This window comes from Phalacrocorax carbo, chromosome 1 (assembly GCF_963921805.1).
Source record: "Phalacrocorax carbo chromosome 1, bPhaCar2.1, whole genome shotgun sequence".
Lineage (NCBI taxonomy): Eukaryota > Metazoa > Chordata > Aves > Suliformes > Phalacrocoracidae > Phalacrocorax > Phalacrocorax carbo.
This window is the reverse complement of record NC_087513.1, coordinates 23,770,419-23,792,781: the sequence shown is the minus strand read 5'-3', so window position 1 is coordinate 23,792,781 and position 22,363 is coordinate 23,770,419. Positions and strand designations below refer to the sequence as shown.

The window sequence follows — 22,363 nt, the reverse complement described above, 5'->3', positions numbered from 1 at the left end:
CTTTTCTGGTTTTATATGTGGTCTGTTTCTTGAAGTAACAGTTCATTTTTTTGAATGAAGAAATAAGTTCTGAAACATCATCATTTGAAACCACCTCTAGAACACACTTTCAAGGCATCTGTCCTAAACTTTCAATGCTTTAGGCAATAATTTATAAGTACCATCAGTCTGGCATTTGAAATAATCACATTTTTGTTATTTTATCTTGCAAATTGTGCACTTCATAGCTGTCACACAGTGAAAAATACCCTGAATTTCCTATAAAGCTAATCTTTCTGTCATTCCTTGTTCAGTGTCACACTGGAGACCGGGGGAACAGATGAAAACTCTCACAGGAAATGATAACCTCTGTATATCAAAATGATTGCAACTTGTTCTGCATTTTCAGGTAAGTTTATGAACTATAGAAATGAAGAAATAAACAGCATACTGTTTTTAGAAGTGTCTATCACTTGTGATGAAAAACTATGGGGAACCAGGACGGAATATATGGATACAGTTATATTTACAACTCTGTATCATCTTTAAATTATGCACACAGTAAGAACTGCACATTTGAGTTAAACACAGCAAGCAAACAATGTTGAGGCTTACTCTTTAGAGTTTGCAAATGTGAGATATGTAAAGAAATAGATAAGTAAACAGAAGTCTGGATAGCTTTATCTCTGATGAGGATTTCACATTCTTGTAACAGACAAAAGTTTTGCAGTTCAATATGTCATACGCACCTCCAACATTCATTTTCACCTGTGCACTCTCTCTTGTTTTATCTGTCTGAGATTTTATTAAAATTATATTAAAAAAAAATAATATGGGTAGTGTTTGAAGGCTAATCCAGTTGTTGAGATATTCTAAGAAAATAGTAAGCCACTGAAACAGACTTCCAACAGCAGCCTGTGGAAACTGTCTTTAGGTATGATTCTTCAGTTGCTCAGAAGCAAGCAAACAGTCATCTATCTAACCAGGAACATTTTCTGGAGTTGTTTTACCTTCTTTAAGCACTTTTCACCCTGTTATTCCTCATATTTGACTGTTGTTGCCACAGATTCACTCCATTGATATGTTTCCTCTTACGATAACAAAGCCAGTACTTGGATAAAAAGCTCTAAAGTGACTACAAGAGAACTATCAGAAATTGTACTGAAGAAAGGTGGTGATCAGTCATATATCAAAGCATATCTATTGCAAAATTCATCAAGACTTTAGCAAGACAAAGAAAATTTGTAAATGAAATAAAAATAGTTTATTTTCTGAAAGGTCATACTTAATATTGACCATCAATGATCACAAAGACAGTAAAAACACTGCAGCTAACTTAGGAAGTAGAGTAACCTCCCAGGAACAGAGTATATGCTCTATCACATAAACAGGAAGCAATACAGCTTTGAAACTATCATTGCATATAGCAATTTTTAATGACATCAACATTGCAGAAAAATTTCGCAGAACAATGTTAAACTTTGGCTTATCACTTGTTCAAGGAGCCTCCAAGGTACATTTGCATGAAACAGGAACTGATATTGGTAATGCAATTTATGTTTTGCTTCCTTTGGGATCAGGATGAAGTTAGTGCACTTGCAGTGTTGTAGACATTAGATGACACCATGGAACAGGACACTCTATAATGTTTGTATTGTCTGCACTTCTAGGTGTGTGTTTCTTCTACATCTGACCAATAAAGAAAAAAACCAGGGCCTTCTAACAGAGAGTAATTAAAGCAATCAGACATACAGAGCTGAATATGTTTAATACACTGGTGAGCTGGAAATTTAGAATTATTTTTGTTAAATATAACATGTCCCACAAAAAACCAATTTTAAGTAAAAAAATTTTCAATTTAACAAGGAAACTTTCCTTTTATTTTGGAAAGTAAATTTCAGTCCCATCTCAGACTAGGATCTGATGGGTCAGGAAGCCTTCAGAGATTTTCTGAAATTCCAGCACAGGGTTAGGCATTGACAAAAGAGAATAAGCTAATTCATTTGCAGAAAGACAGGTGCTGCATTAAAGGATACGTTGCAACCTTTGATCCCAGCCTACACCTTGTGAATAAATATTAAAATATTTGTATTTGCAGGTCTTTGCAGAAGTTGAGTGTATTCCTTTGACACCATCATAATATTTTCTTGAATTTCAAAGAAAAATGAGTCTATGTTCTTATTTGCCACCTCATCCAACATCAGATCTGACGGCTCCCATCGATTATTTTGTCATGTTTGCGCGCTACATTTCTGTGGAGTATGTAAGATTAACACACACTCTGGGGATGGTGTCTGCCCTTGATGGAGGTCAGCATGGACTCTTTGGACCTGACACAGTTCTTTGACAGTCGAACTTTACAACATTTTCTGCTTCCATTAGGGTTTTAGGTACTGTGGTTCTGTCACTGCTACTTTTTTTCTTTTGTCACTCACTACTCTGTATGTCATATTGCTCCACTTCTACCAAGAGACAAGTCATTTGTGTAATACAAACAAAAACTTTGTTTGTCATTCAGGATATCGTGCATCTTACTGTACTTCTAACATTGTTTTAGCTCTGGGGAACACTGCTGTTTTCTCTTCTCTTCCCTGCTGCTGTACCATTGAAAATAGTAAGTTCCTGGGAGCTAACCACCTGCTGTCATACTGTAATGCCAAATGAGAAAATCTATTGCTCTCTGTTAGTTTAATGTTTCAATGTGGTGGAAGAATTTACAGAGTTATCAACATTCATGAAATGTACAAATGATTCTACCGTGACCTTTTACAGACAAACTTTGAAAATCTTCATAAGATGATTACTGAAACAACCTTAACACAACCCTAGTTTGTAGTTCATTTCCTGACAAAGATTTTTTTAATAGAATCACTATTAAGTTTTCCAATTTCCTTTAAGTTATCATAACGACAGTTCTTCTAGCTGAAGATGTCTTTCACACCAGCCAACTTGTTTTCATTGCATAGATACAACAGATTATTTCCACCAAATGTATTTTGCAGTTCTCATCATTTTACTGGTAAATTTAAGCCAAGTAAGAAGCTAAAAGGAGACAATACAACTTACATATATTCAGAAGTATAGGATACAGTCCACAGATAAGATCTATTTCTTCTTGTATTTGCTGAGTCCCATTAATCCCAACCATTTTCTTTCCCAGGAAACACAATAAGGATTAGTGACACATATACTTCACTCTCCTATTAACTACTGAAATTTCAGGAGAGAGTCAGAAAGAAATTACTTCTTACTAAGAAAAAAACTATTTCATAATTAGATTGCAGGAGGTAATCATCCACAGTAAATGAAACACGCATGTAAAATATTAAATGCTGTTTTCTGGATGCAAATAATTGCAGTCCCACAAGTGTTAGAGAGGACATTATATTAGACACAACTGAACCTGGGAAAAGTAATGCTATCTCTTCTGTCATTGAATTTTGCTCGCTAAAATTTAACCAGAAAATGTAGATCCATATGTAATTTATTAATTATACCAGATGGCACATAAGCTATAATGATAATTTATCATTTTATTTAACGGCTGATGTGATGGTGAAATATGCTGGATCATTCATGTGCATTTACAAACCAAAATGTTACAAGAGAATGCTGACAGAGCAATATTTTCTCTTTATCCATCTACCATGCTATGTCTTCTGCTTTACGTAGGTGCCTAAATGAGGAAGTTGTATTCCAATACAATACATTAACAAACTGGATCTGTTAGGAATGTTTTCCTTCATTTCTTTCTGTGGCTAGTGCCCTGGTTCCAGGTGGGATAGAGTTAGTTTTCTCCCTAGTAGCTGGTATCACAGAATAGGGGCTGGAAGGGACCTCTGGAGATCATCTCATCCAACCCCCCTGCTTAAGCAGGCACACCTAGAACAGGGGGCACAGGAACATGTCCAGGTGGGTTTGAATGTCTCCAGGGAAGGAGACCCCGCAGCCTCCCTCCCTGGGCAGCCTGTGCCACTGCTCTGGCACCCTCACAGGAAAGAAGTGTTTTCTCAGGTTCAGCTGGAACTTCCTGTGTTCCAACTTGTGCCCATTGCCCCTTGGCCTGTCGTTGGCCAACACTGAAAAGAGTCTGGCCCCATCCTCTTGATACCCAGCCTTCAGATATTTATAAACATTGATAAGATCCCTCCTCAGTCTTCTCTTCTCCAGGCTGAACAAACCCAGTTCTCTCAGCCTTTCCTCATAAGGGAGATGCTCCAGTCCCTTGACCAACTTTGTAGCTCTCTGCCAGACTTGCTCAAGCAGTTTCTCTGTCCTTCTGGAACTGGGGCGTCCAAAACTCAACACAGTAGTCCAAATGTGGTCTCACTAGGGCAGAGCAGAGGGGGAGGATAACCTCCCTTGATCTGCTGGCCATGCTCCTTTTAATGCATCCCAGGATACCCTTGGCCTTCTTGGCCACAAGGGCACAGTGCTGGCTCAGGGTCAGCTTGTTGTCCACCAGCACTCCCAGGTCCTTCTCAACAGAGCTGCTTTCCAGCAGTTCAGCCCCCAGCCTGTACTGGGGCATGGGGTTGTTCCTCCCCAGGTGCAGGACCCTGCACTTGCGCTTGTTGAATTTCATGAGGTTCCCCTCGGCCCAGCTCTCCAGCCTGTCCAGGTCTCACTGGATGGCAGCACAACCTTAGGGTATAGTGCTCTGTTTTGGATTTATTTACCACCAGTATGTGGTGCTTTGTTTCTGACTGGGGCTAAACCACAACAGTTAGTAATAAAAAATATGTAGTCATTGGAAGAGAGCTAGTACAACTAGCTAAAAACCCTGCTGTGGAAATTGTTATTTAGGTGTATCTTGAAAAGGGGATCTTTTACAAAGTGTACCATTACACTTTCTTTAGAACAGTTAAAGTATAGTCTATACATTCCATTTAATATCTGGGTCATTGACCTGATACACAGAGTCATTCTCATCTCATTGTATCTATACTGTAGTCACAAAATAACATTAAGGACTTGTTCCTGACTTTAGTTAAACGAAGTTGTGTGTCCTGATGAAGTTGCTCCAGCATACTTGCACATAAGTGACTAGTAATAGTAATATTAAAACTGTAGTCTGCTTCTCGATGATCAGATCTAAACCCTAAGTTTGTACAATAAAGAATTTTTATAATTTTGAATGAAAAAACTGTTACTGTGCCTACACAAAAGTTTCATTATTAAACTTCAAGATATCAGCTACTGAATTTATGTGAAATTAAGTGGACTGAAACCAATTGATAAAAACCCGTTGTTTAACAAAACTTGGATAATCACATTTTCAGATACTGTTTCCCTAATATGCGTAAGACACACTGCAGTCTTACTAGTGTAATACTTCAGTCACTGGGCTTTTAGCATACATCTTTTGGTCTTGCCACAGGGACCTCCTTCATAACAGTGGTAGTTTCTTCTGGATAATAATTAGATCAAATGTATTTTGACATTGTGTATTGCCTATCTATCTGATTTACAAGTCATTGGATGGTTTCAGGTTACAGCCTGGACTAGTAAGAATTAGAATCATCGGGTCCCTCCGGGTGGTTCTGCCAAAGTATGTCTACTAAAAGACTCTTGTGAACTTCACTTGACTTTGGATCAGATCATTACCATACAATATATCTTTGGGGTCCGTGGAAGTTTATGGTTGATAGGAGAAAGAAAAACTTCCCAAAGTATACTAAAAGTAGTATGCACTATATTATATGTTGGGACAGCTTCTGTATTAGAAGACAGTGCCATTGACATGGGATGTCACCCTGTCACCTGTCTGCAAGCTAGGGGCACCAACCCAGGCTTTGATATGTTGTGTGCATTTTAATTTTTCTATACTGAACTGCTCACATTTGTGAAGTGAGGCAATGCATGTTTGCAGAACTAATATTGCACGTCAGTTCAAGACCTTCACCCATTCCTTCTTTATAAATGAAAAGCTCTGATATCTAGGTCCTTTTAGGTACCAAGGTATTTAACTTCAACCAGTCCTGAAGAGGGTTATCTATCATAGTCTATATTCTTCTAATGATTTCTCTAATTGTTTATTCTCCCCTCAACAATCATTTGTTTTAGATCAGGTTAAAATGATGCTCTGTAGCTCTAGTTGCTGCTCACTTTCAGATACCAGTGAAGACTAAGTGATTTAAGAGTGCCCTGTGTCTCAAAATCAGGATAGCAGAAGACCTAGCTAAACAGTCCTGTAACAGCATTTAATTCATAAAACCGAATCTGCACAGATTTTTTTTTTATAAACAAGTGAGTGATTTATATACCAGTTACTTGTACGCATAAAGTATTTTACGGTTTATAATGATCAATTAAAATATAGTTTAAAATTGATATATAAGTAATGTAGCTTCCAGTGGCAGCCATAGGCAAAGTTAATAGTTTAAAAAAGCTATAGTTTAATTTAATTACAAATCATCTGATGCCTGATTTCAAATCTGCTAAATTAAAGGTAAGACCTTCACTAACTTGAATGGTTTTTACATTAGGGCTATAGGCCCTCAAAATATACTTTGAAGGGAAGAGAATGAAAGGGTGTATGAAAATGGAGACTGAACATTTATATTTTTGTACTGATTTTTCCTATAATTTTCCTGTATTTTTTTCTGACTGTATTGTACATACCTAGAACATACTGTATTATGATCATTGGCCAAATCTCAGTTTTTAAATTGTTACCACCTTCTGATTACATCTGCCTCAGGACTTTATTTTGTTTGTAAGCTCTTCATTTTAACTTACCTAAATAATTCTATTTTCACATTTACATTCTTTTGCATACACACTAAGAAAATACATGCCAAGTTTCAACCTGCAGAACCTTTGTGTGTGTTAGATAATATAATTCATAATGGGAATGTTGATAATGGTTTAACTGTAGCTTCATGAATGCCAATGCTATAAGATAAAGAGCAGAACAAGGTAGAAACAGAGGCTGTTTAAAAAAGAAACACCAAAACCAAACTAAACTAAAAAAATCCCCAAAGATTTCTCTATAGAAAGATTAAGTGGTGGCTATTTCATAGGGAGAGAAGAAAAATGCAGCAACTGTATGAGCATTTAAAGGCACAATAACAGACTCTGCAGGGATTTATCTTCTTATTGCTGACTGAATTCCCCCAATCTTCTGATAAAAATAAAGAACAGAGGAAACATTTTCTCTAAAGTTCATCCTTTTTTATACTCATGTTGCAAAATCATAGCAATTTTTCCTTCAACTGTATTACACAATTCTCTGGTTCTTTCTTTATAGTAATTCTTTTTTTAAGGAGGTTGTTTTTTATGATAATAGCTAAACTGGAGACAAGGCCGTAATAAGTTAAAAAAGAAAAAGGACCACTCTTAACCTCTTTAGAATCAATCACTGAAAAATACTTAATTCCTTCATCTGAATTGTTTGTGTTCAGTGAAGGTGCTGAAACAGGATACATCAGTCTTGGTTAGAGGCTGTTGACTGCAGTCTCTTAATCAATAATCCCCCAAGCAGGGCTTAGGTGGAGTCACAAAATTTAGGTCACTTAACCTAGAAGTTAGGACTTTTAGAGCTGATGCACAATCTGTTGCACAAATGGGACTTAAAGTCACCTGAAGACACAGCCTTGGAACCAGAACTCACAAACCAGGTTGCTAGAAAAAAATCTTTGGAGTTGCTACTGTCTGTACAGTAAAAAGTCTCCTAAGCTGAAGAGAACAAAGTTGACATTTCATTCAGAAATAAACTGTACTTTTCTTCCATAGCTCTAGAGGGATACAAGAAAAGAATGTGCTTTTGATCACAGTTACAGGAGATAGATATGTCTCATTCTACAGAAATGCGTAAGCTGCACGTAAGTGCTCTGTAAAAGTAAAACCTGTAGACCAGTGCTGTTCTGTTGTGTTTTGAAAATGCCCAGTTCATTCCATAATTCATACTGTGTGCTTATTTACCTGATGTGTTACATTAATACCAGTGAGACTCATAGGCTTAATATACTCCATGTTTCAGAAAGAATGAAATAGAAAATGCACAGAATAATTTGCATTCCATTTTTACTCTGCTGTTCAACCAAAAAAAGTGTATGTTGGTCTTGGAAAATCCATTCAGAATAACATTTTCTTTGGACTACTATGAAACTGTAAGATATTCATATATCACATACTAATCTTTATATGTATATAAAAAATGTTTATGTGTATGTGAAATATGTTTTAAAGGCAATTCCTATGTACTGCTTTTTTAAAACGCATATTGGTATGCTTATATTATTATGTATACATATTACAGACAAAATATTTGGAACTCTTTGTGTTGTGGATTGAAAATTAAATTTTTCAAAGGTTACTTGAAAAGAAACTTTGCCAAAACATTGGTTTTCAGATAAAACAGATTATTTCTTTCTCTCTTCGGAAATCCATCCTAGACATGAAAGACTGTCTTGTTAAAACATTGATCTAACCAATCCATTTTCACAAAAAAAACCACCCTTCAATTTGATGCGGTATTAGCTAACAAAACAGAACTAAAACTGTTTTTATGAAATTTTTTTTTGCAGGTCTCATTGCATTAGGTGCAGTACTCATATGCATAAAATTAAGCATATATTGGTTTATAGGTTTGGAATTGATGTGCTTGTGGCATAGACATAAAAGGAATTTTCACACCATATATCACACATACCAAACACACAAAACCACACTATAACAAAACAATAATTGGTTAATAATTCAGGTATTTAAATGCTAAGAAAACTAACTATGCTTTGTCAAATATTTTGAAAATGGAAATTCGCTGTCATGCAGTTTGCTGACTATGCTGCAGTTTAAATGTTGATGTTGTTAAAGAAAGAAATTCAGTTTCAGATACTTCAACTTTCATTCATGTAAGTCAAGACCCACCACAGCTTCTTTAAGATGTGTTATAAAAATACAGCTCTTTTGAGGAAGAAAGCACAAGGTGCCATCCAGGCTAATTCAGGAGAAATTACATTTAATAACCAACTGAATGTGAAGACGCATTGACTTGGTGAATGGTAAGTAGTGAATAGAGTGAAAAAACCTTAAAGAACATCACAGGTGTAGTAACAAAGTGGAAAATCCCTAGCTGTCTTTTTTAAACTTCTTTGGAGGGATTAATTAACATGATTGATATCTATACTAATTTCTCTTTGCAAAATAATTTCTAATGCACACACAATCATTTGACATGGGAGTTGGAAGATGTGAAGATTGTAGATGGACATCTATTTCTTTGATTTTTAAGTATTAGTAAGGCAATAGTACATATATCTGCTAGGTTACTGCTTTCCGAATTCTCCATTGATTTCTCTCCTGTTATTTCAAAGTCACCTTTATTGAGATAAGCGTCTGCTACATTCCCCTGTCAGAGACAGGATACTAGGCTGAATAGACTTTCAGCTTAATCCAGTCTAGCTGTCAGAAAGTCTTACAAACTGTAAGTTCCAGAAGTGAAAAGGATCAAAATTATTAGTGGAAGTTCAAAAATATAATACAATCATACAAAATAATTACTGTCAGGACTCCTTCACTTTACAAACATATAAAATGCACTTCCTTTGAGGGTGAGAAGGGGGAAAAATCCTTCCATTAGGAAATATAGTCACAAAGCTTTGAACAAATAAAGTCACACACTGCAGAGTACACACGCACACACGCATGCAGGCATGCACGTACATACACGCACGCGTGTGCACATACACACACACACACATGCTTAGAGTTTACACTGCATTCTTCTGATGCCATGATTATTTTATTTGTACACCCACCTTTACTGCACATTCTAAACAAACAATAGACAACAGTGTAAGGATTTTTTTCCTTAAAACTGCAACAAAACAAGTCTCAACATTTGCAAAACATTCCTTTATTATTAGAAATAAATTATTTTGTATAAAAATTAGCATGCGTTGACCATTGCATTTATTTCAGCATAACCCAGGACTTAATTCAGTCAGCCGTCACAGGAAACAAATTCATCTTCTTTTACGAGTTGAACAATGTAGGACAGGAAAGGAAATTGTCACAATCACAAAAAAGTACTTACAAATATAACATCAGACATGATTTATTTCAACAGCATTTTTTTTTCACAAGCTAACTTTTTCTCCTTTTGTGATTTGCTTCCTTTTGTGAGTGAACAGTTCAGAAGATTGACCGTCTGTCTCTATGTCACAAAACTGGACTTTTCCTTCCCCTGTCTCTTTTTGCCTTTTGCCGCTTGCCTCTTGTTTAATCCTTGTCATTTAGGAGACTGAGTATTGATTTAAATGTAGTCTACCAATATTTCCAAGACTGAATTCTGGTGGTGGTAAAGTCTTTGTTTGCAAGATCCCATCCTGCAGGTCTTCCAGTGAATTTCATCCCTGCTCAGTTTGCCTGATTGCTGTAACTGACATAAGTTGTCTTGGTAGAGGAGGCTGTAAATCAAAGAAACCAAAAACAAACAACAGAAAAACAAAGTTCAGGATTTTTGGAATCAAGAGAGGGGGAAAAAAAAACATATTTAACATTTGAACTCAGACAGTGTCCAAGTATATTTCCAAGTAACATGGCTCAGGTTCATGGAATAAAGTAAGAAAGTTTAGGCATGTATTAAGCGGTGAGTAAGTTGGATCTCAAGTTCTGTGTTCTTGCTGATAACTTACTTTGTTTATGACTTGAGGAAGCAGAGGTCAATAGAGAGGAACAATGACGAGTGGTTTTAGCATACCCGTAACAGAATTTCAACGTATTATTTTTCTGGTATTCTTTTGGCTGATTTCTGTATAGACTTCCTTAAACTTAGAGCTTGAATTTTCCCCTCTCTTCTACTGGTTGAAGACAACTTTGCAGTTAGTGGTGGGTTATCTGTCTAGAAGGAGGCTTATTCTCCTTGAAAGGAGCAAAGCCTAACATGGAAAACATCTCTTCAAGTTAGCGAAACTGAGTAGATAGTGCCTACAGCACATATTCTCTGGAGAGCCTTCAGACACAAAGCATCTGCATATAAGTGAGCCAGCAGAAACACTTATGAGAGCCTAGGCTGTATTTTAGAGCTGCCATGCTATTATGGTCTCCTTATGTTGATGGACAGCTGATCATTTCTTCCTTTGGGCAAAGCTGATACCCCTTGCTCAGAATAAAGCAATATGTTGAGAAAGTTAAGCGCCTTTAGTATTGTAAAAGTGAACCTCATGTGGAAGTTTGTGTCAGCTTCTAGCCCTTATATCTCATCCTTTAGCTGTAAAATGTATGGCCCAAGACTCCACAGTTGTGTTAATGTAGTGGTGGGAAGAGGGAAGTGGTGATGTCTCACAGGCAGCTCCCTAATTTTAAACCAGTTTGGTACATGGCAAATCTAACCGCTGGGGGACTGAGTTTCTTTTTTGTCTCAATAATAAGGTCTATGCCACACTGCATAAAGAGGAATTTGGCTTCCCAAATATGTTTTATATTCTGTCTGCTACAGACATGTTCTGCTTATGATAGTAAAGACTGCAGCTGGCAGGATAAAAATTATTTGATGGCACAAAAGTTGTGTGGTCTATAGACTCAAAGATCTTAATTCTATTCCCATACCTTTCTTCCTTCCTTCAGTTTCTTTCTTCTATATTGAATCTGGTGGGAACAGCTGAGATAGATAGGAAATGATTCTTCATGTTAACTCCTAAATCCAGCCTGACAATCCAATGATTTGAGAAAAACAGACTACAGACACCAAGAAATGGTAGTTGCTGTCTCCTGAACCAAAGATTAAACCAAACCAAAGATCACTAAAATTGCTGCAAAATAATACTAGGTAATATAAATAACTAGGTTTGTTGCTTGCTTTTTCTTCATGTTTTCTTTGGGTTTCTGAGCAATTTGATTCTAGTATTGCATTTGTCATTTTGTAAGACACAACAGAACCAGCCCATTTTAATTCACATAAATTCACTATAATTTTTGTTCCTGAAGAATGTATATATAAGAATGAATAGTCAAAAGGAAGCTGCAAAACTTAATATTTCTTACTTCCACTTTTACAGGTAGTTCCAGTACTTTGTGTCTGGGAGAGCTAATTTATGAAAGGATTTCTTTTGGCACACTAAGTAAGCCTTTCACATAATTGATCACAGTATTCCAGCACCGACATGAAATAGCTTTATTTGCATGTATTGGGACACATGAAGCAAATATAGCCTCATTTACATCTTTCAGATGGTATGTACAGCTCCCATCTGAACTCTCCCATGCTCCCACAGCTGGATTTCTGAGAGGATTCTATTTTTCCTTTAGCCTGTAAAGTTCCTTTTGAAAATAATGCAGGACTGCCAAAATGGCACCAAGTTCCTTAGAGTATAAAAGGATTTTGTTCCCAGCTAAGAAATAACAAATAAATACACATCTGCAAACACTGCACACTTGGGAACAAAAGGACAGAGGAGCAGAGCGTATTTTCTTCCTCACCCTGGAAATAGGCTCAAATATGTGATCAGGTTAAGCTAGCTTACCACATTACCCTGTATCAGCTCAGCTCTATGATAACTTTTCATGTGTATGCTCTTACCCTACAGCGATATAACATAATCGGATTTATCACAGCTCAGTAAGCTGAATTATGTGAGGACATTTGCAAGAAGCTCAAAATAAAAAAAATGAGTTACTACACCTCAGCTGATTTAGAGTAACTTGTTAATTTGCTGTAACTTTGTTGTATATCTGAGACTTAAATAATTTTGACAGAATTAATCTACAACTGATCAAGAAACAAAAATTATCCTATGGAGTTCTGACTGTTGTTACTTTAAAAAATGATAGCACAGGAAGCTAATGTAGATAGTAGTTCAAAATGTATTATATCTAAGCTTATCTCCAAACAATGGGCTTTTACATTATAAATACTGCAAGTGTCTATAGTTCACTGTAATAAGGCAACCATGCCTGTTTGGGGATCTAAAAGCTTCAGCAGCTGGTGTCCTGGTCTTTAAGACTGTTAGCATTTCATAGTAATAACATGAACCACATTTGGCAAGCATATATGGCCAGAAAAAGTAACAGACTTGGCTCAAAATATTCCTGGGAACGAACACTCTTTTCTAGCTCCAGTTACTACATTGCTGTTGGAATGAGACAAAAAGAAAAAGAATAAAATAAAAAAGGATCTAAAGCAATTTAGAACTATTATTGTGCTCTGACCTATATGCATTTAAAGTACTTGCCATTGTTATGCCTTCTGTAATTGCATCTGCATATTTATTTTTCATCCCATTTCCCAGATAGAATTTGTTTTCCACTGAATATGAATGTTTTTCCACAAAAAAAAAAAAAACCCAAACATTACTGTATTCACGCAGGGGACAACATGGAATAAAGTCTGGTACATGGAATAGGACAAACCAGACAGACCAGAGTTGTCTCTGGATGGGAAGCAAAAGGAATTACCTGACTGTCTCATCTTATTTATCACCTAGTTATGAGCATTGTTATTACTCCAGTATTTGTGCTTGGGAAATGGTGGGAAACCCTTACTACCCACTTCCAGTGTACCAGGAATAGCCTGATTTTTTGCAATCAGCTTCATATATTATCACTGAAAAAAAAAAAGATCTACTTCACATGGAGTCAGTGCAAGAAGAAATTTTGCAATGTTGAGCGGTTTTTACTATCAACCTAGAGAAAAGGACTTTTGTAGCACTGTGCACTGGTAATTCAGAGGAACCTCCAAAAGTTTTGACAATAACTGTTTTGGCAGAAACGAGGAAGCTGATAAAACCCAAATGGCACAGAACAATTTTGGGGAAGAGGGAAATCCATCTTGAAGCCAAGAGCCCAATTATATAAAAACAGTTCTCTGGAGGGTAAGTAACTTGACTCTGAATTTTTGCCTATGAAACATTATGATGCCTGGATCAAAGCCTAGTCAGGATATACTCCCAGTGATCTCAGAACTATATAGATGTGCTAAGGTTGAAATCATGTTTAGAGCACAGTAAGTAAGCATTACCCTGCAAACATCACGCTACTGGAGAAGCACACTTGCTTCCAATAGCAGCTGTTTCCATGAATTATTCATAATCATAGTTTAAGGAATACCAGACACAGCATTCCTTCATTAGGTACAGTAAATAAACATCAGATACCCAAGACTTCCTTATTAACACTCTTTCTCACCATATTGTGGAATCCCTCCTTTGACGTTTCCTCAGAAGTTTATCATTTTGCAAACTCAACAAAATCTAGCTCTCTTTCCCTTCTGCGTTTTCTTTTGGTGATTTCTGAAGATTTGATAAATTATTGAGTTGTTCATATTTCCATGTTATTATTTGATCTGCAAAGAATTTAACTGCCTTTTTCCTTTTGTCCTTTGTTATATGTCATAATCTGAAGCTATATAAACCCATAGCTCAGTCTACCAGATTTACACATTTTGAAGGATCATGAATTTTTCAAGTGAACTGGTTTGCACTCAGTATCCTCTATGTGTTAGCAACTATAGTATGGTAAACTTCTGGACTATTTTTACATAGTCTTCAATCTGTCAAACTCTGATTGAATTCAGTGGGGGGGTTTGCATTTTTCTGAAATAAGCACAATATTTTTCTGCAAACTTGGTACTGACTTGTCTGATTGTGCTCATGCAAAATAGTCCTTTTCAATCTCCTGTCAACATCATAAAAAAGTAATAAAAATTCAGAAAAAAACCCCTCATTTGTAGTAAAATTACTGAAAAATTTGTCTTTAACTGTAACAGCTGCTCTCCATCCCATGAGTCCTTCAACCCGTCAGTAGAAACTTGTTCTTTACTACTAAGCTCTGGGGGTTAAGTTACTGGCTCTACTCATATTTGATTATTATTATTGTGAAGTCAGTTTATAAGACTGTATGTCATGTGGTGGAATGGAAGCTATAACCTCTGTTGTCTTCTATACCAAAGCAATTCAGAAATGTGTCAAGGTTGAAGAACTTTTCTGACATGGGAAGGAATTTTTTTCCCATTACTAACCCATGACATATCAGAACATGTAATGATTAAGCTGTATATGAATTATCACAATTTTGTACTAAGATGAGTAAGACCACAACAAAAACCTGGATGGGAAGCATTATTCTGGGAACAGTCAGTACTCATCAGTTGTGATAAATGAACAAGTCAACAAATATTAAGTTAGGGTGGAAAGGTAGAAAGCACTATTTTTACTTCCATATCTAACTGCAAAATGAAAACAATGTTAACTGCTTGCTTTTTTTTTTTTTTTTTCAGCAGCCTTGGAATTTTGAATATACAGTGATAACCATAAATACACCTCATGAACTGTCAGGACATATCACAACTGGCACAGCAATGCATGACACATGAAATTAACACTAGCTAAACCAGATAATTTTTAAAATAGGTGGCTTTCCAAAATATGCTTTTGCCTTTTTTGTTTTTAACTAACATCCTGTGAAAAATAATTTGTTTGAAACAACTCAACAACTCTAGGCATTCCTACATTCAGCAGTACATGAATTCTGACACAACTCTGGATTCATGCAGAACAAGCAACAAAAAGAATGAAGTTTATTATTAAAAGAGAGTGCATTCTTGTGAACGTACGTCTATTAGGAAGTGCTGCCACTCTTGACCATGGGAAAGTCTACAGATGACTTACTGTTGGTTTCAAGACTTTCACACAGTTCAGTTTTGACCTCGCCATTTGGTCTGTCATTTCCTTTTTGGGTCAGTTTGCTTTGCATTGTGGCAGCTGTCACTACAGCCTTGAAGCTCCGCTTCCGTTTTTGAACGTTCTGCTCTGGATGAAAAATGATAATATAAACCTTGGGCATGTAGAGCATGCCTAGAGACACAGAAGCACTTAAACTCATGGAGACAGTAAGTGTTGTTGTCTGGATGTACATCTGGGGAAGGAAAGAAACAACAACATAAAAATCATTGTTACATTGATTTAATATAAGAAGGAAAATAAAGTAAATAACTTAAAAACACTAGGTGGAAAGGGAACCAATAAGACTCTTCCTTTTCTATACATACATCAGAAGCACCCCTGACTATGGTTGCCTTCAAGTATAGTCAAGTATGGCTGGTTTGTGCTGTTGTTTTTAACCTTAAGGGTAGGTGGTGGAAACAACATAATATTTATTAAACTTAATTCTCATAAAAGTAATCAAGATGCTGCAGCAACAGCATTTGCAGAAAATAAACAAATCCGTCTGTACAGGAAAAAAGGAGTGACAATAGGGTTAGCCTTGTACTATCTACTTTAACACACAGAAGCCTCTACAACAATATTCCATACGGTGATTCAGTAGTGTGTGCAGCATGGTTCAACCAGCAGCAGGCATAATGCAGAATCTAATTAAATCTTTGATGTACTCTTTGAGTTTCAAGCTTGAAAAAAAATTATTTTCTCTGAGGTGAAGTTTGAATATTCTTGAGTTTGTTGGGGGCGTGTTGTTTTTAACGTTTCCACCTTACTGTTGAATTCTAGTCACAATGCTCTGTTTGCACACAATAAAAATATTAACACGTTACAGTCCTAACTAAGAAATCAGAAAATCGGGGAACCAGGAAATCAGATCACAAAGAAGACCTCAGTCCCCTATAGATAAAAAGGAAAAATCTGAAATTTCCGAGTGAGTTTGTCTATTGTTTGTTACCCTTTATAAAAAGAAAGCAACTCTGGTCTTCCATGGTCCCATGAAAGGAAACGACAATGATCACTCCATAAGAACAGCAGAGAAAAGTTTCTATTTGGAGAAGTATTCAGATAGTATATTAGAATTACTAATTGTAGTTCTGGTCAACATCTTGTTTTTCTGAGGAAATTATATTATATTAGACATTTTATAAAACAACTATTTTTTTTTACAGTTCTGTGTGGTTTGCTAAATTGACTAGGAAACCTCTCAGTAATCATGTTGTTATACTGAAAAAGATACTGAAGTAAAACCTGTTTATTGCCTTGACAGAGGATTCACTGATATTGTTGTCAGGCATGATTTTAAGCACTAGTCAATACATTAACAAGGAGATAAGGTAGTAAGTCTGTCTGCAATGTCAGCTTCAGATCATCTGTTTTTATTAAGTGCCCTTGGGTAACTTGGTCTTTGGCAGAAAAGTAGAGATATAATAAACTGGTGTGCAGTCACTATTATAGCTGAACATTTTTTAATGTCTTTCAGCTTACAAAGTTTTTCCACTAGATACTTTCTCCTTAGAGATCACAAATAAACTGTGTTCTCACTTAAAGCAACGTTAGCTGAGAAATGTGACAAATGTATTTTGGAAGCACAGAATGTCGCTCACAACCACCTCGCAAAGTATCTGTATAGTTGTATAGAAGACTGACAAATATTACCATAAAATGAGGGATAGCCCAATCTAGTCTAAAATTTGTAAGAAGCTGAACCTGCTTTCAGGGGCAGCACCAAACTGCAAAGACATTCAGGATTGTACTCCTGTTGTGCTGAGGAAAGTTATAGGAGCAACACCTTCTTTCATTTCAGTAATACATCAAGACAATACACCAGGAAATATAAAAAATACAGTCTTTTCTCACACCACTGAAATAATTCCATTCCTTTCATTCTCCAAAATGCAGCGGTGTGCCTGAATGCAGAGCTTGGCCTACATTTTGCATGAACACTTCTAATGAAAGCCTCACATTTTCAGACTTATGTGGAAGGACCTCTGTGCAGATGCACGTCCACATGCAAACAGCAGCAATGACATATCCATTTCTCTCTGAACCAAATTGGGTGATCTCAAATTAAACTGGTACAGCTGTGGCTTTTAGGGTTATGCATTGCATTAAGTTGTGTCCAAAACCAAAAGTATTTTGATTCATAAAGATGTGTATATTTCCTAATGGGATTTACAAAACTGAAATCAATGCAAGTGATACTTTAACAAACTCTAGCACATATGAAAAATCCATTAAACATAAAAGATCCTTTTCTGAAGCCTTACCATTTTTTAAAATCCAATTCATGGCAGTTAAGTGGATAGCTGAGCCTCACTCGTGGAATCTGTAACAATGCCTAGCATTTAAATATATATTTTGAAAGTCCATATCAAGTACCCAAGGTTCATTTTTCTCTCATGGTTCAGTATGAGTTAGGTGATAAAAAAGGATAAAGAACCTCTGGATGTTGTAGGTGAAAATACATACATTCATGTACTAGTACTAGTTATATTAGCAACAAACACATGCATTTTGGTAGATCTCAATGACCTTTTCTGTGATAAGAAGTCCCACAGTGCCAAGCTCTTACAAATGCTAAAGAGAAAACATGTCTGCCTGAAGGTTTACATTCAAGTAAGCTTGAATGTAAATTAATAAGTGAATCAACTAAATCTAATCATGCATTCACTGAAATAATAAAAGCCCATGGATTTCAGTGCACTCAGTGCAGGTATTATTCATGAGCTATATCATTACAACTAATATATTTTCTGTGGATTTAATTGAAATGACCAGCACAACAGCTTATTTAAAAAAAACCCAAAACACAGATAGTTTCACACTGAGATTACAGTTCATATGCAGTGGGATTTATTTCTAATGATTGCTGTGGTTTTGAACAAGCACTATAATTATTGAAACATTAAAACTAGAATGAGTTGGGAATTTTCTGACAGAACAGTTTTTCAAATAGTGAATATAGTCTTTAGAAAACTTTGGCCTCAGGGATCCTGTTTTGCATGGATCACCCTTACTACTTACTCTTTAATGAAGCTAAGGATAAAGAAGGGCTTCAAGAAACTTGCTGGACCTTGAGAGGAAGGCTTTGAGCATATATGAACATGAACACATTTTGTTTGGTGTGGCGTGTACATCAGTCTGACTCCATACGCTAATGCAATTATATACTCAGCTGCAGACTTCTCAGTGGCAGTCTTTTCCTTTTCCTATTACAATCATAGAATCATACAACGGTTTAGGTTGGAAGGGACCTTTAGAAGTCATCTAGTCCAACTCCCCTGCAGTGAGGAGGGACATCATCAACTAGGACAGGTTGCTCAGAGCCCCATCCAAGCTGACCTTGGATATTTCCAGGTATGAGGTATCTACTATTGGCCAGTCATGACTGGTGTTCCCCAGGGCTCAGTGTTGGGGCCAGTCCTGTTCAATAGCTTCATTGATGATCTGGATGAGGGGATTGAGTGCACCCTCAGTAAGTCTGCAGAGGGCACCAAGCTGGGTGGAAGTGTTGATCTGCTGGAGGGCAGGAAGGCCCTACAGAGGGACCTGGACAGGCTGGATTGATGGGCCGAAGCCAGCGGTGTGAGATTCAACAAGGCCAACCGCCAGGTCCTGCACTTGGGTCACAACAACCCCATGCAACGGTACAGGCTTGGGGAGGAGTGGCTGGAGAGCTGCCTGGAGGAGAAGGACCTGGGGGTGTTGGCTGACAGCTGGCTGAACATGAGCCAGCAGTGTGCTCAGGTGACCAAGAAGGCCAACAGCATCCTGGCTTGTATCAGGAATAGTGTGGCCAGCAGGACCAGGGAGGTGATTGTGCCCCTGTACTCGGCACTAGTGAGGCCGCACCTCGAGCACTGTGTTCAGGTTTGGGACCCTCACTACGAGAAGGACATCGAGGTGCTGGAACGTGTCCAGAGAAGGGCAACAAAGCTGGTGAAGGGTCTCGAGAGCAAGTCATATGAGGAGTAGCTGAGTGAGCTGGGGTTGTTCAGCCTGGAGGAGAGGAGGCTGAGGGGAGACCTTATCGCTCTCTACAACTACGTGAAAGGAGGTTGTAGTGAGGCAGGGGTCGGTCTCTTCTTCCTAGTAACAAGTGATAGGACGAGAGGAAATGGCCTTAAGCTGCGCCAGGGGAAGTTTAGGTTGGCTATTAGGAAAAGCTTCTTCACTGAAAGGGTTGTCAGGCATTGGAACAGGCTGCCCAGGGAGGTGGTGGAGTCTCCATCCCTGGAAGTATTTAAAAGAAGGGTAGATGTGGTGCTTGAGCAAATGGTTTAGTGGTGGACTTGGCAGTGATAGGTTAGCGGTTGGACTCGATGATCTTAAGGGTCTGTTCCAACCTTAACAATTATATGATTCTATGATTCTGTGATTCTATTACCTCTCTGGGCAACCTGTACCAGTGTTTTATCACTCTCATTGTGAAAAATTTGTTCCTTATAGCTAATCTGAATCTACCCTCTTTTAGTTTAAAACCATTACCCTTTGTTCTATCACACCAGTCTCTACTTATTTTTCAATGGTCATTTGCAGGCTGAAAGCCTGTTTATAGGACAGGAGCATCCCCTACATCTAATCTTTCCCATGTGTGGAATCCCTCTTCTTGCAGGCTGATGAAGGACAAGTCTAGCTACCAGGATGCCATATACTTGGTTTGACTTTTGTTTCACTCTTATCTTGTTTTATCCCTGACAAGAGGACAATGATGTTTTGTGGCTGTGCATTCTGGGTACTTTTATTATTCTGGGAATATAACTATCTGCAACTTTTACAGAATTAGCTGCTCTAAAAATCAAGGAGCAACAAAAGTAGTTCAGTTTAATAAGATATGAGGCCTGAATAATTTTTCACGTTTCTCACAGTGATAGCTTACTCTAAGTTACAGAAGAATAAAGATCCCTTTCTCACAGCAATTCATGGTTACACAGAAATGAATTTCAGCAGTCGTCATGATAAAATCCCCTCTGAACTACAAACTTCTTGTCCAATAAAGCCTTTCACAGATGTAACAAAGACTGCTATATCTATTCTCCTTGTTCTTGACAGTCAGAAGATATAAGGCAGAAAACTAAAATGATGGTAGCACAAGAAAAAAATACTAGTGCAAAAACCTGAGGCCTAAATACCTTCCTGTCTCTATCCTCCCTGCCCACCCTGCCAACCCCACACTACAACTGAGACCAGACTTCTTACGTACTTTTTTCCAATTCCATAACTGAGAAAGGATTCCTTACAACAGACTGTCTCATATAAATGATCTAGACCCTGTGTACCCACTCAGACACATGGTCTGTCAATCTCACTAATGACCTGGACCCTTTCCTCATCAGAAGGGTACTACAAGATTGGTAATACAGCTTCTGACTGCCTCAGCAGATAAAATAGATAATGGCTGTGTGGATATTTAGGGATTTTCTATCTTCTGCCATTGATTCTAGGACTATGTATCTTCTTTCTACTGTGACACAGAAAATATTGGGGCACCCAGAGGATATTTTAGGAAAACACAGATACCCTGATAAGCTTCTTCCATTTGTAAGTACTTGAAACTGAATTGCCTTCTTGGTAACCTGAAAAATTTCCATGCATCAAAGCAGGCATGTGCACAAATTGTCCCAGTGCAGGTAGCTGAATGGCTACCTCTCAGCTAGACTTCACTGGAAATAAAATATCCCTCAGCTGCCCAGTAGTGTCCCATCAGTTTGGTGCTTGCAGAGGCAATGTCATGCACACAGCATACCTTGAGTTCAACACAAAGCAACCACTTCTATTAGAGAAAAAAGATCGTGGTAATGTCACAACGTTTGTCCAGACTGCATCCTTGGTTTGAGTCCTCCTCTACTTTCACACATAAGAATATATTCCTGCTGTCTTCAGAATTGCTGGTTTTCTCGTGTTATTTATTTTTCTTTTCTACTCAGTTTTAGTAGGTCAAATAGAGGATACCTCCCACCCAGCCTGTTCCCTAATCTGGTTTTAATAGTATATCCTGGTTAGGCAGGAGATATGGCTATTGTGATTTCTTGAGTGAATTGAATCTAAGTTTTCCACTTTGGTGCAAGTTCTATAACTGGTAGGAGTTGTAACACAGAACATGAACAAGTCCAGCAGTTAGTGAAGGGCTAAACCACAGAGGGATGGCATAGTACATCGCAAGTTGTCCGGGTGCCTAGTGTAGATCCAACTCAGCTACTTGCATTCCAAGGAGAAGTAGATGTTGAAAAGATGCAGCTAGTCTAATGTCTCTTATTGGTTAATTCTATACAATTTGCCCTTTAGGAGTCCCTTTCTCCTCAGGCTAAAGAAACAGCCCCAGTACCAAATGCTGGAGGCTGAACCATCCTGCTGAGAAAGATATACCCAGATAGACACTCTTGAATGTGTCCCACACTGCCAGTAACAGAGCAGAAGATTGAATTATGATTTAATTCTTCCCTTATCCTTGTTACCAAATACTTTATGTCTCTTATGTGAATCTTCTGAGCTCCTTCAGCAGGTTTCATTTTTTAAGGCCAGAACTGCAGCAAGCTTCATTTCCCACAAGGGCTTTTTGCTCTCATTCCCTCCCACCACTCTTGCTTTCGCTTCCAGCTGTTGGAAGCCTTTACGAGATCATTTATAGCCAGAAGATAAATGATACATCATAAAATAAAGATACATGCCATCTATCTACAGGCATCCTACAGACTGGGAAAGGCAGCAAAATGGTCCCTCTC

General features: G+C 37.5%; 1 protein-coding gene across 3 annotated transcripts in view; it reads right to left on the bottom strand.

Moving 5' to 3' along the window:
- Positions 1-9,397: 9,397 nt before the first annotated feature.
- The window catches only part of GRM8 (glutamate metabotropic receptor 8), a 355,863-nt gene continuing 342,897 nt past the window's right edge, over positions 9,398-22,363 (bottom strand). For 2 of the 3 annotated variants that reach the window (XM_064446155.1, XM_064446165.1), the window contains exons 10-11: positions 15,591-15,837; positions 9,398-10,394 (exon numbers count right to left, since the gene is read on the bottom strand). In XM_064446155.1, coding sequence (XP_064302225.1) covers positions 10,345-10,394; positions 15,591-15,837 — 297 coding nt within the window. In that variant the 3' untranslated portion in view covers positions 9,398-10,344. Of the gene's footprint in view, positions 10,395-15,535; positions 15,838-22,363 lie in introns of all 3 variants that reach the window. The other variant, XM_064446172.1, reaches the window with a different exon arrangement.